This window comes from Phyllostomus discolor, chromosome 14 (assembly GCF_004126475.2).
Source record: "Phyllostomus discolor isolate MPI-MPIP mPhyDis1 chromosome 14, mPhyDis1.pri.v3, whole genome shotgun sequence".
NCBI lineage: Eukaryota > Metazoa > Chordata > Mammalia > Chiroptera > Phyllostomidae > Phyllostomus > Phyllostomus discolor.
This window is the reverse complement of record NC_040916.2, coordinates 47,470,298-47,483,697: the sequence shown is the minus strand read 5'-3', so window position 1 is coordinate 47,483,697 and position 13,400 is coordinate 47,470,298. Positions and strand designations below refer to the sequence as shown.

The 13,400-nt window shown below is 51.4% G+C and overlaps 1 protein-coding gene across 2 annotated transcripts; it reads left to right on the top strand.

Annotated features, from left to right (window-relative positions):
- Positions 1–846: 846 nt before the first annotated feature.
- S100A16 (S100 calcium binding protein A16) lies at positions 847–6,526 on the top strand. Of its 2 annotated transcripts, none has more exons than XM_028503177.2 (3): positions 847–1,043; positions 5,338–5,515; positions 5,797–6,526. In XM_028503177.2, exons 2-3 carry the CDS (start codon positions 5,363–5,365, stop codon positions 5,953–5,955), a joined length of 312 nt encoding a protein of 103 aa, XP_028358978.1. In that variant the 5' UTR covers positions 847–1,043; positions 5,338–5,362; the 3' UTR covers positions 5,956–6,526. The 2 variants fall into 2 exon arrangements, with proteins under 2 accessions (XP_028358978.1, XP_028358979.1); XM_028503178.2 differs by lacking the exon at positions 847–1,043 and adding an exon at positions 4,556–4,655.
- Positions 6,527–13,400: the final 6,874 nt, after the last annotated feature.

Genomic DNA, 13,400 nt, shown 5'->3' with positions numbered 1-13,400 from the left:
CCTTTGATTGGAGGGGAAGACACGAGTGCACACCTGGGGTTATGAACCCAGGTGTGCTGGAGCCTGGCTGATGAGCAAGGGAAATGTGAGGCTGGTAGCCTGGGTGTGAACCTTTGGAAAGGTGGGCATGCTCTCGGTATCAGTTTTCTCATCTCTAAAATGGGGATATTAATAGTTCTTCGCTCATGGGATGGTTAGGAGGCTAACTCAAGGCTTCATGTCCTTAGCAGAGAGCCTGACACAGTGGGTGCCTGGTGAGGTGAAGTCGCAACTGTCGGGGGTGGTGAATGGGTCCCCTCTGGTTTCAGCTCTGCCTCCCCAGGCAGATGTGGAACTGGCCAGTTTCCTTGGTTAGTTTGGGGAGGAGCTAGAGGGTGTTTCCAGAGGAATCCTCTGCTGCACTTGAGAGGTCCCAGGGGTAGGGGTCAGGAGAGCTCCTGGTAGGCTGACCTGGAGCTAGAACCCAGGGGTGGGGGGTTGGGGTTGGGGGGAGGTTGGGGGTGGTCAGAGCCTGGTCCCCGGTATCTGCCTTCTGACTTGAACACACAAAAGTCAAGCATAACCCCTGAAATCCCAAGAGCAAGGAAATTTCTGTGGCTAGCCAAGCCGGCCTGTAATGCTAACTGACCTTGTCTGTTTGGGGCCCCTGAAACTGAGCTCCCAGTGACCCAGGTGAGAAGGGCAGGTGACAGTCCTTCCCTTCCTTTTTCCGCCCGGTAAATTCTGTCAGGCCCTGCGGGTCTAGGAGGGTGGGGTTGGGGGAGTGCCAGCTTCCACCACTCCTACTGGGGTGGGGGCGGAGGGGTGTTAAAAAAGGTGTGTATCCCTTTAACGAGGGCCCAATCCCAGGGCCAAGTGAAAGGGAGTTCAGTCACTACCTCCCCACTCAGCCAGCTCAGCCAGGCAGGGAAGGAGGGAGTGGGACACGTTCTGGGAGTGCGGCGGGGAGGAGTCCTGGCTGGGCTGAGCGAGGGTTGCTGCTTGGCTGTGCCAGAGCCCAGGCCTCAGAGCCTTGCTGGAGAGGAGGTGAACCCAGGAGGCAGGTGAGTACTCCAGGACCGTCCTGGGAGGTCTGGGGCTACCCCAGAGGCCCCACAGGCTTGGGGGGCCAGGAGAAGGGGCAGTGAAAAGGTCCTGGGGAGGGGGGCCTGCCAGTGACTGGGCGGGGGAGGTTTCGTTCATGATTAACTTTTCCAAAAGGCTGGTTTGCGAATGGAGAATCCTGGTGGGATGGGGGACTGGAGAGGCCTTCAGAGGAGTGGAGGGCTGGTGAGACCCCTCCCCAGCCCAGCAGCTGTCTGGGCTCCTCTCCAGGGGCTGGGCCACTGGGCAGGGTGTCTGGAAGCTTTGCCCGCAGCTGCTCTGATCCTCCCCTAAGAGAAAAAGGGCAAATGCCTGCTGGTGGGGTTTGGAGGGGGGTCAGACCCTGGACACAGGCCTCACTGGCCTCTGGGAGCTGTGTTCTGGGAGAGGTATTGGGGTCCAGGAAGCCTGAGAGCCTGAGGGGTGCTGAGGTGGCTTCTCTCCACCTCAGGACTCAGGAAAGTCCCTGGACGTAGGTGCCATTGTGCTCTGAGAGTGGGTCCTTGGGAGGGCGTGTGGAACTTGGAGGAACCTGGGTGACATCCCAGGGGAGCTTGGGAGCTCTGGGAGAGGGGCCAGAAGTCTGGGTAGCTTCTCATTCACCTCAGGACCCAGGCAGGTCCTGGCTTGACTGGCTTTGTTTGGTGGATCCACTTGTACTATGGGAGCCTTCCCTTGCCCAGTCCTGTCCGGGTGGGGGTGAGGCTTTGTGGGGGCGAGGGCAGGGGAGCTAGGGGAGGGAGCACTGGACGTTCTGATGCGTTGGCTCAGCTTTTCCCCATTCACAAGTGAAGAGCTCTCTGGGTGTTGGCGAAGCCAGGGGCGGCCGTGGTGTGTGTGTCCACCAAAAACTCCTCCAACTTCACTTTTCTGGAAAAACATTCAGAGGAGCTGGCTTCTTCTTCTGGCTACATTCTCCAAAAACACAAGTGGGTAGAAGGTAGATGAGTTACCCAAGCAGAGGGGATCAGGAATGGCAGAACCCTCGCTCTGTGTATATGTATGTGTGAATTAAATGCAGTGAGTCCTGTGATGTGGGGGAGGGCGAGGCAGGGTGCTTGTGTGAGGTAGTAGCCTGTGGAACTGGGAAAAGACCGTGAGAACATGGAGTAGAAAGTGGGGATATCGAGGCTGAAGAGGTTAGGGTGAAACAGCCCTGGAAATTGAGGAAAGCGTTACCAGAGCACTTCAGGTTACGCCTTCCCTGTATAGTGAAGTGAATTAAGGAAATGCATGAGTGAGTGAGTGAATGAGAATGAATGAATGAGTCAATAAATAAATTCATGAATAAGTGAATGAATAAGCAAATGAATGGTGAATAAATGAATGAAAAAACCTGAGGTAGATGGAAGGAACACAGAGCCTGCCCGGTTTAGGCTTGAGAGTGGGCTAGGCTGTCCAAGGAAGGTGACTAGGAGGGATGGGAGTCCAGGGACATATCCCAACACTTGAAAACAGTTCAAGGCTCAAGAAGTGTTTGTGGAGGTGGGAGAGGAGGGTGAATTTTGGAGAGTGTGTGGATGTTCGGGCTGCAGATCGAAGGGGACTAGAGAGATGAAGAGATGGGGGATGATTAGCAGGCACTTGGAGGGGTGGGGCCCAGAACTGGGGCTGGTGTGGGAGGGTGGGGCTGGGGTGGCTGAAACCCAGGAGCATGGTGTCAGGCCATTTGGGCTTTTGGAGAAGTCATCAAGCCATCAAGCTGAGCTCAGGTGAGCAGAGTGGGGACGGGGCCTCCTGGTTGCTCAGTGATGAATCAGCCAAGGGGAAGACAATGAGAATATTTTTAGAGGGGTGAGGACCCCAGGTGAGAGGGCCCTTGGGGGAACCAGTGGTCTCCCCATTTTTTGGGGGGGACTCCGATGTACATGTCTACCGACTCTCAAGTCAGTGCAGGACAACACGCCACCTACCGCCCACCTCGCCCCAGTCCCGTGCCTGGGACCGTCCAGCCTGGGTGGTGGGAGGATGGGACAGGCAGGAGGACCAGGTGGCTATGACATCAGTGTAGTGGCAGAGCCTGTCTCCTGGCCCCCAGGGGAGGGAGGGAGGGCGGAAGAGGGGAGGGTCATCTGACTATCTCACTCTGACATTCCTTCAGAGAGGCATTTGCCCAGATGTATCTCCAGCAGTGTCCATCTGACTACAAGGTGCAGGGGTGGGGCCGACCATTGGGAGGCCTGGGCACTGCTGAAGCTGCCTCTCTGGGCTGATCTGAACACCTGACAGCAGGTGGATGATTACCTCCTAGGTGCTCACCTGGGTCCTGCCTACTTGGCTGCCAGAAGTTCGGTAGGGATTGGGGATTGCTAACAAGGAAGGGTGGGGTTCCTCTGGTCAGAGGAATAGGCTCCAGGAAGGCAGGTGGTGGGTGGACTTTGGGGAAAGGGGCAAGACCTATCATGCTTCCAAACAGATTTCTTTCCCTTTCCTCCTCCTATTTCCCACCGAATCCCTCACGCAGAGATCAAGGTCTGGGATGAGTAAGGGTGGGGACGTTCTCTGAACTCTCTTGCCACTCACAAAGCTTGGTTGGGAGTAGCCTGGGCACAGTCCTTGCTGAAATGGGTACAACTTTTAGAATCCTGCAGTGCTGGTTTCATACTTCATCCTTTTGGCCACAGACCAGGGGAGGGAAGGACAGGATTCTTGTTCAGAGATGATGAAGCCTGTTCCCTCACCCTCTCAACTCTCTTTCCTTCCTGTATCCTGGACTAGTCTCATTCTTCCTTCTGAAAAAAAAGTGGCAAAAAACAAACAAACAACCTTAGAAGGGTAGTCAGGGGCTTTGCGTACTTGGTGTCAGGGCTGGAAGGAAGTAGGGCATTTATATTCCATCTTCCTTGAGCAAAGCACTGGGCTGAGCGATACAGGCTAGGCCAGGTGCAGAGATTCAAAAAGCAGGGAGGTAGTCTATCCAGGACTAAAAAAAAAAATGGTTCCAAAGCCTCATCTTTCTGTGTGGTTCAGAAAACACAGTGGCTGTGTGTCAGAAACACTTTCCTTGCTTCTAGTAATAGCTGGTGTCTGGGGAGACAAGACCCAGGAAAAGGCTGCAGCCACACCGGTTAGCGGCGCTGGACTGCGCTGACTGAGTTTGTAGGACCCAGGGGAAGAAGAAGGGCATGGAGGGTAGGGGTCCGGGCAGCCTTCCTGTGGGAGGTGCGGCTCCAGCAGGCTTCAGCTGAGTGATGAGGGCACAGAGGAAGAGGGCCCCAAGGGGATTAGAGGGCAGGTGGCAAGGGCAGGGACTGAAACTTTGGATGCCCAGACTGTACAGTGGTTGTGCTTACCTTCCCTAGCCAGGACCTGATGGGCAGGGTGGCTGTAGCTCATTCTTGGGCTTGGGGGCGTGAGGGGAGGCTCATTTGCCCGGCTCACTTGGGGGGGCACTGGGCATGGGCGGCGACTCAGAGTAGATCCGCCTGTTCCCTTCATATCCTGTTATTCAGAAGGCTGTAATCACTGGGAATGTGAGTGTCTTTTGTCCTGGGGTGAGGGGGTGACTGTGGCCTCTGGCTGGCTGCGGCTCTGTCTCCAGCTGGGGCAGACCCGGCCTGGCTCCTCTTTAGGTAATGTGGTGCCGGGTCCTTGGGTCTTGCTGTATATTTCGGGGTGGGTTTGAGGGAGGCTAGGCCAGCGGGGTGTGGCTGGGAGTCTGCTGAATGTCTGCCTCAGTGAATCAGGACATTGTCCTTTCCCAGGAGCGGCCATGGCCTAAGACTCCGGAGTCACTCACTGTCTTGGATCCTGGCTGAAGGGACTGGGGAGAGCCTAGGTCCCTGCCTCCTGCTTTGTTGCCTGGGGCTGGGGTCTCAGACAGTCTTGGTGTCTTGGTGAGGGAACATGGCTCCTACCCTCTACCCCTCAGGCCCTCTTGGCTCATCCTAGCAGTTCCTAGTGGTGTTTGCACCTGGGGCAGGGGGCCTGGATCGGCCCGGTGCGCAGAGGGCAGAGCAATGGGCATTCACTCGCCTCTTCCCACGGCAGACTCTTGCTCTCACTGGAATTCTGACAAGCCCAGTGCCTGGGGCTGGGGAAGGGCCCGGAGAACCTGTTAAGGCAGTTGAGCTGGGGAACACCTGGATTAGAAGAGCCACATAGTTCTCATTCCAGGGCTATCCTGTGCCCCCCTTTCCTTGTCTCCTCCTCCCGGGGGACCTGCCAGCCTGGAGGACCCAGCGCCCAGCGTGGGTGTGGGAGGAGGTTTGACCTGTGGGGTCTCTTCTCATCTGCGCTTCTCACGGTGCCCAGGACGCTCGAGGAGTGAGGCAGTGAGATGGCGGACTGCTACACGGAGCTGGAGAAGGCGGTTGTGGTTCTGGTGGAAAACTTTTACAAGTATGTGTCTAAGCACAGTCTAGTCAAGAACAAGATCAGCAAGAGCAGCTTCCGAAAGATGCTTCAGAAAGAGCTGAATCACATGCTGACGGTAAGGCCCCCACCCAAGGGCCTTTTTTCTCTCCAGCCCCCAAAGCCCTGTCCTCTCAGGGTGTCGCCTCTGTTCTTTCTGAGTTACCCTCTGAGCCAGGGTCTCGACCCCACCCAAGCCTTTGTCCTCTTGGGGTACCCAGGCCTGAGCCAGTGAGGGCTCTGTTCCTGTTTGCCAAGGGCAGCAGCTGCCCAGGCCAGATCCTGGCCTTTGCCTTGGGCCCTGCCCGGGGTCCTGTGAGACTGCCACTCTCAGCAGTGCTGACCCCCCTTTCTCCCCAGGACACGGGGAACCGCAAAGCTGCGGACAAGCTCATCCAGAACCTGGATGCCAACCACGATGGGCGCATCAGCTTCGATGAGTACTGGACCTTGATAGGCGGCATCACCAGCCCCATTGCCAACCTCATCCGTGAGCAGGAGCAGCAGAGCAGCAGCTAAAGGACCCCACCGTCCCCTCACACTCTTCCTAGCCTCCTGCCCACCCAGGCCCCATCCTCACTTCTCCCTCCAGACCCTCTCCAGACCCTTGCTGAGCAGGGGGAGGGGATGATGTTAGGGCCTCTGTGAGCATCTCAGTCTGGGGTCGCCTCCCTCAGGGTCCCAGTCCCTGGAGCCAGCAGACCCTGCTGGGCCCTCTGAGATCCCAGTGCTGTTTGGGGACCCCAAGAATTTCCTCAGTCCACCTACCCTTCCAACATCTGATATTCCTGCCTGATTTTAGGTCTCTCCTGACCTCTGGAGGTCAGCTCGCTGCTCCAGGTCTTCCTGCTCCTGGTGTCAGCAGCAGAGACCTCTCCCCTTCCTTCCCCGCACCCCCTCTGCTGGGGAAAGACTTCCAGGGACTGCCTTCCAGCTGCCTCTGGGTCTGGGAAGAGATAAGCAGGGTTGAGCCCCCTCCCTCCTACTCAGCCCCTGAAGCATGGCAATAAAGGCTGGATTTGAAATCTGTATCCCCCTCACGCAGTCCCTTTGTGATGCTCATTAAAATCTTTCCACTCCTTGGAACCTCCTCAAGCTTGGTGGTCTTTCTCAAGGCCACTGGCAGAGCAAGGAAGAAGTAAAACTCCTGGCTGTCAGCCCTGGGCCAGCAGCTCCTTCCCTCCAGCTCCACAAAGGTCTGAAGACCCCATGTCACCGTCTGGGTCCCTCCTGGCCCAGACTCAGACTCAGACTCAAACTCACCTTCCGGGTACACAGTCTGTCCCAGGTAGTCCTTACTGCAATTCTGTGAGAGAGAGGCCATGATTCTCGGTCTTTTTATTTTTATTTATTTATTTATTTATTTATTTTTAAGATTTTATTTATTTATTTTTAGAGAGGGAAGGGAGGGAGAGGGAGAGAGAGAGAAACATCAATGTGCGGTTGCTGGGGGCCGTGGCCTGCAACCCAGGCATGTGCCCTGACTGGGAATCGAACTTGCGATACTTTGGTTTGCAGCCCGAGCTCAATCCACTGAGCCACGCTAGCCAGGGCTTTATTTGTATTTTTTAAATTTTTTGTTTTAGAGAGGGGAAGGGAGAGAGAGAGAGGGAAGGAAACATTGATTCGAGAGAGAACACTAATCAGCTTGCCTTCTGTATGTGCTCCGACTGGAGGATGAACTACAATCCAGACATGTGCCCTGACCGGGAATTGAACTGGTGGCCTTTTGGTTTTCCAGCCAATGCCCAACCCACTGAGCCACAACAGCCTGGCTGACCCTCACTCTTGAGCCATGAGTGGCACTGAGGCCCCGAGTATTCAGCAACAGCTTATTCTAATACACAGGGAATTTGGTGGGATGGGAAAATAAGGGTTCAAGGAGAGAGGAGTGTGGGAGGCCAGAGCTGGAACTGGGAGGGGGAAAGGAAATCAAAGCTTGTAGCTGCTGGAGGGGTAATGCCAGCTTCTCCATTTCTCCCTGTTCTTCCACTGGTGAAGCCCCTACCGTGGAGAGAAGGCCTGTGCTCCACAGGAAGGCAGGGAAGCAGCAAAGTCCGGCCTGCAGGGTTCTTCAGCCATGGTTTTCAACCTGGGGCAGTGTTTTCCAAGGTTTAAGATTTTTCCAAAGATGCACAGGCACAGGCAATTTTCCTGGAATCCATCTGTAGCTCCTCAACCTTCTAAAATCGACCTGCCTCAGAAGAAGCCTGCAGACGAGGTAGCAGGCTGGTGTCTTCCACCCTTTGCCCGGGTATGAACGGGAGCGGTTACGATGCTGCCCTGACCGAATGGTGAAGAACTCATTCCCATTTTTGAGAGGATCCACACACACTCACACAGGGGTGGGCAAGGGTTGTTTACATGGAAAAAGACATACAGTTCTGACTATTACAATAGCTTTATTAGCTCAAGAATGTCATGATGACACAGTGTACCTAAGTACAATCTCATAACAAGTGCCCAAACTGCTGGCCTTCATTATTTACACAACCTCGTAGGGCACTCGCTATAATAAATCCTGTGTTTTACGTACTCACAACTGTAAACCTACTTTTGCCAACCCCTCTCTGTATGTGTGTATACACACACACATGCATGCATGTACACACACACATATATAATAATTGTGGTAAAAACATCACAATCTACCCTGAACACATTTTAAGTGTGCGTTACAGGACTGTTAGCTGTACGCACAGAACTTTTTCACCTTGCAAGGCTGAAACTGCCCACTGAACAACACCTCCCCAACCCCTCCCCCCAACCCCCGGCAACCACCATTCTACTTTCTGCTTCTGTGAGTTTGGGGACTTTAGATACTTCACAAGAGTGCAATCACTCAGCATTTGTCCTGTGACTGGCTTATTTCACTTAGCATAATCCCAAATTTTATCCATGTTGTCGCATATGACACAATTTCCTTTTTTTAAAGGCTAAATAGTATTGACATGGGAGTGTTGATATGTCTCTGAGATCTTGTTTTCAACTGCTTTGTATATGTACCCAGAGTGGAATTGCTGGGTCATATGGTAGTTATATTTTAGAATTTTTGAGAAACTTCATACTGTTTTCCATAGTGGCTGCATTGATGTTTTTCTGTCTCCCTTCCTCTCTGTCTAAAAGCAATTAAAAAAAGTCCTTGGGTGAGGATAAAAAGAAAAAAAAAAGGACTTGTTTGTAGCCTAACATGTGACTTGTTCTGGAGAATGTTCCACGTGTACTTGAGAAGTATGTATATTCTGCTGCTGTGAGGTAGAATGTTCGTATATGTCTGTTAGGCCTGTTGGTGTGTCGTGTTGTCCAAGTCCTCTGCTTCCTTACTTATTTTCTGTCTGGTTGTTCTGTTGTCGGGGTTCAGAACGAGCCACCCAAAGGTGGCCTCGTGGTGTGTGTGTTGTTTTGAACTAAAGTCAACTGCAGCCATGGGCTCAAGAGAAACTTCTGCCTCTTCGTTAACTCCCCAGAAGAACTTGAATTAGGAACCTTGTTCATAATAAGAGATTATCAGAGGTAGACTCTTCTGACTTATTTACAGGGCAGGACAAACTTCTATTTACTAAACATCTATTCTTCTTATCATCCTTTGAAGCCCCTAAGTGCCTCACCTCATTCCTAGCTCAGAATGTGTTATATATCCACCCTGGCTGGTGTTGCTCAGTGGTTGAGTGCTGATCTGTGAATTGAAAGTTTGCTGGTTTGATTCTAAGTCAGGTCACATACCTGGGTTGTGGGTTGGGCATGTAGCTGGGGGCCGTGATGTATTTCTTGCAGGTTGATGTTTCTCTCCCTCTTTCTACCTCCCCTCCCCTCTCTCTAAAAATAAATAAATAAAATCTTAAAAAAAAAAAGACTATGTGCCCTGGCTGGCGTAGCTCAGTGGATTGAGTGCCAGCCTGTGAACCAAAGGGTCACTGATTCAATTCCTAGTCAGGGCACATGCTTGGGTTGCAGGCCAGGTCCCCAGTAGGGGGTACGCAAGAGGCAACCACACATTGATGGTTTTTTCCCTCCTTCCCTTCCCCTCTCTCTAAAAATAAATAAATTCAATCTTAAAAAATTAAATTAAAAAAGTATGTTATATACCCATTTTCTCTTTCTGTCTCAGCCTCTTGTGCCCTTCTGGTGCGTATACCTGGATGGGAGGGTTTGTGTACATTCTAAGACCCTGTGGGTCTCTCCAATGAACTCTCCTGTGAGGCTGGGAGTTTCTCCTGCCACCTTAACCCGCACAGATTTTTTCAGTCAGAGCTTTTGAGGCTTTATTTTCCTGGGCTAGAACCATGGGTCCAGTGGTCTCCCTCATTCCCCAGTTGTTCCTCCTGGTTTACCCGCATGCAAATGTGGGACTGCTCACCCTGCCAGCCCTTCCTTGCCTGCTCTGGTCCTCCAGCCCCTGCCTTGCCACACGTCCTCTCCACCTCAGCTGCCCATCTCCGCCCCTCCTACCAGTCTGGATGAATGTTTCTTTTTTAGTTCCTTGGTTGTTGTACTTCCATACAGTTCGATTTTCTGGCAGTTGTGGTTATTTTTTGTTTTTAAATTTGTTGTCCTTCCGGTTGTGCGAGGAGGCGAAGTATATCTACCTATGCCTCCATCTTGGCTGGAACCCAGAATTTCTTTAGGGAGCACAGGAGAAAACCCCGTGAAGACCACTGTTTTAGAGAGCATTGGGGGCACGGGGGATGTAGAGTGGGGCTACCTGGGTGGGCTGAACTGGAATGGAAACAGGAGAGAAGCAGATCAGGTAGGGAGATAAGGGGGCTTTGGAGAACAGGATAGGGACAACAATCAGGTGCCAAGGCCTTGGCATAGTGAAGGAGGTGGTTTCTCAAAGCCACAGAGCGGCCCCTGGGTGCCATGAGAAATATTAGAGGCACTTCCTTTCTGCCACCTCCCTTCCAATGACTGGCTCCTCATTTTTCAGTCTTCCACATTGAATCTTTCTTAAAGGAATGTGGGTGGGGGGAGTAGTGGGGGAGAGTCTGGTGGGCCAGCCCCAGCCCTGTTCCTGAGAACACTGCTGCTGCGTCTTTGAGAGAAGTGGCTATGCCCCCTTCCGTGCTTGGGCACACATCTGGAGCTCAGCACTTCCCGCTTTCAAGACTTCTGAACAGTTGGCAGGAAATGAGAGAGCATGTGACCCCAGTTCGAAGACTGTTTCTAGGAGACTTAAGTTCCAACCTAAAGTGCTGGGGAAAACACCGAGCTTCAGTGGAGGTCAGAGAATGTTAACAGCAGTCAGGACTTGGGCTTCAGGGCCTAGAGCCAGACAGGCCCCAGAGGGACAAGAGCTGCCACTGCAGGATCAGGCAGCTCAGTCCGAGACCTCCCCGGGGAGTGGTGGGGCCAGAGAAGGGCAAGCCTTTTCTCACCCAGGACTCCAGGGACCGGACAGCCTGAGCAGGGCCTGAGCAGAGCAGGGGAGAGAGGGTCAGAAGTAGGTCCCACAGTAGTACTGAGAAGGGTCTGTCTGTCTGGGGTCTCACACAGGCCTGACCTAGTATTTAAACCACTTGGGTCTAAAGTGGTGGGTGCCCAATAAATTTTGCCTATCAAACCTGTCTGTAGCCAGACTTGTCATTCCTTAGGATGAAAACCTGGTTTATTTTGCTATTTTAGAGTAGAAAACCAAAAACCACCTGTGTCAGATTTTGTACTTCTTGTATATTTGTTTTTTCTTTCCATTTAGATTTCTAGTAATTCTGTTACAGAACAGACTTAAGGGGGGTGGGTGTACCATATACTATTACTGAAAGGACCCCTCACTAGGTTTGCTATGCCTGCCACCAGAGGAAAGACATCTCTCAATGCCAGAGATTTGTGAAAAGTAAAGGAAATGTTTATTTAAAGCTATACAGACTTAGAGTAGTGGCTTAATGTCTTCTTTAAAATATTAAAGTCCTTTAGGATACCCACAGACACACACACAGCCTTTTCTTCTCCCTCTGCCCTAATCTGGGGTACTGTATCTCAGGAAAAGAAGTAGAAGTCTGTGATTTGAGCTCCTGGCATCATCAGCTGTGTCGCCACCAAGATCTCCAGTTAATTCAAAGCCATGTGGCACCTTCTCATGGCCCACCAGCAAGAGTCCTTTCACCCCTTTTCTTCCAGGCAAAGTCCCTCCTACTTCCTAAGCCACGTGGCAAAAGGGAGCACCTCAAAGCTACGTGGTCCTCACTCTCGCCAAAGCCGTGTGGTTCTCCCCTTTCTACACTCATAGCCACGTGGTCCTCTCTTGCATGGCTGCTGTGTCTGGGTTTAAATCCCCGCACCAATCTTCCTCTGTAGCCCCATTTCCAACTCCTCCTATAATCGGCTACACACGTCAGCACTCCTGTATTCTTCCAGCTTTTCTGGGCTGCCATAATGAGTTTGGGCAGGTGTGGCCCCATGGCATGGAGTCAATCTTCTCCAAGCTCTCATGCAGGTACTGTAACCATGGGGAGCTGCCTCCCAGTTACATCTTGGATGGAAGTCACTTCCATCCCCTTGGCTCAAAGTGTGGTCACAGCTATTTAACATATCTGTGAAACTGGTTAAATGTTATAGATACGTTAAATGACCATGCCAGAGGTTAGCTGCAAAGCTGTGGCTATACAAAATAGCTCTCAATGGCCCTGCTCCATTTGTCCCTTCCCCCAACTCACACTTGTGGCGGGGAGGGGGAGGACATCCTATATATTTTTCTAATATTTCCTGGACACCTGGAGTTCTGGATCCCATTCCAAATCCTTATTTGGCCCCCCTCTTGTAACAGGGCTGCACCCTGTTACAATTCCTTTTGAAAAACTAAACAATTCTTTCAGTTTGTCCAGCGTTAAATGTTTTTAAAACACTTTCTTATTCAAGTCTCATCGGTCCTCCTGACAGCCCTGTGAAACAGGAATCATGATCACATTTACGGATGAAGATATCAGAGTTGATGTGACTTAGCCAAGGACACACTACTGGTGACCATTAGCTCTGTGACTCAGACCATCTTTTACTAACTCTGTGTGGACTGCCTGAAGGGAGGAGGCTCTTGCTGGGTCTTAGTCCCAATAACTATGGAGGGCCAAGAGTGCCCTTTACATGCCCTGTAAGGTGACTGTGGTTGCTTCTGTGTAGATTCATTCATTCATTCATTCATTCATTCAAAATGGTACCTTGTAGGTGCCATTCACAGTAGATGCTGCTATAAAAAAGAATAGCAACATATATATTTTCTGATTTTATGGGGCTTTCAGCTTAGAGGTGGAGGAGAAGACAGCAAATACACGCATGATCACACAAACAAGTAGATAATTACAAACTAAGAGAACATTGGAGGGATCACATTTGTGGTAATTTCTAACTGAGAAACCTGACTTAGACTGGGAGTGGAGCATATCCTCGTGGAAGTGACACTTGAACTCACATCTGCAAGATGAACAGAAGTTGTCCAGAAAGAGAAGAGGCAGGAGTGGAGTTGGTGGAAAGAAGGGCTTCTCATCATATGTAGAGGCCCTGAGTTACTGAGGGAAAGCAAGTGTGGGCAAAGCCTAAGAGCAAGGTGGAGACAAGAGAAAAGGCTAGAGAGGCGGGCAGGATCTTGGGGGACATGTTAAGGATTGGTAGCCACTAAATTTTTTTTTCAGCGATATGAGTACATGTGTGTGCCCTTGTTTGTGTGACGTAATCAGGTTTGCATTTTGAAAAATCTCAGTTTTCAATATGGCAAAGAGAGAGGGGCAGAGTAGATGAAGGGAGACTAATGAGGAGGTAATTTTAAGCAGATAATAGCTAATTTTAAACCAAGTGTTTAATCTATACCATATGCTATTCTGAATATTTTGTATGTATTAACTCCCCACAATGCAATGAAGGAAGTGCTTCTGTTATTTCCATTCTGCAGATAGGGAAACCAAGACACAGAGAAATTATAAAACTTGCTGGAGACGATGAAACTGGTAAGGGCTAGAATCCAGGAAGTCTGCTAGAAT

Coding starts and splice junctions, on each gene's coding strand:
- S100A16 (XM_028503177.2), top strand. CDS start 5,363: ATGGCGGACTGCTACACGGAGCTGGAGAAGGCGGTTGTGGTTCTGGTG. Junction 5,516..5,796: donor AGCTGAATCACATGCTGACG/GTAAGGCCCCCA, acceptor CTTTCTCCCCAG/GACACGGGGAACCGCAAAGC.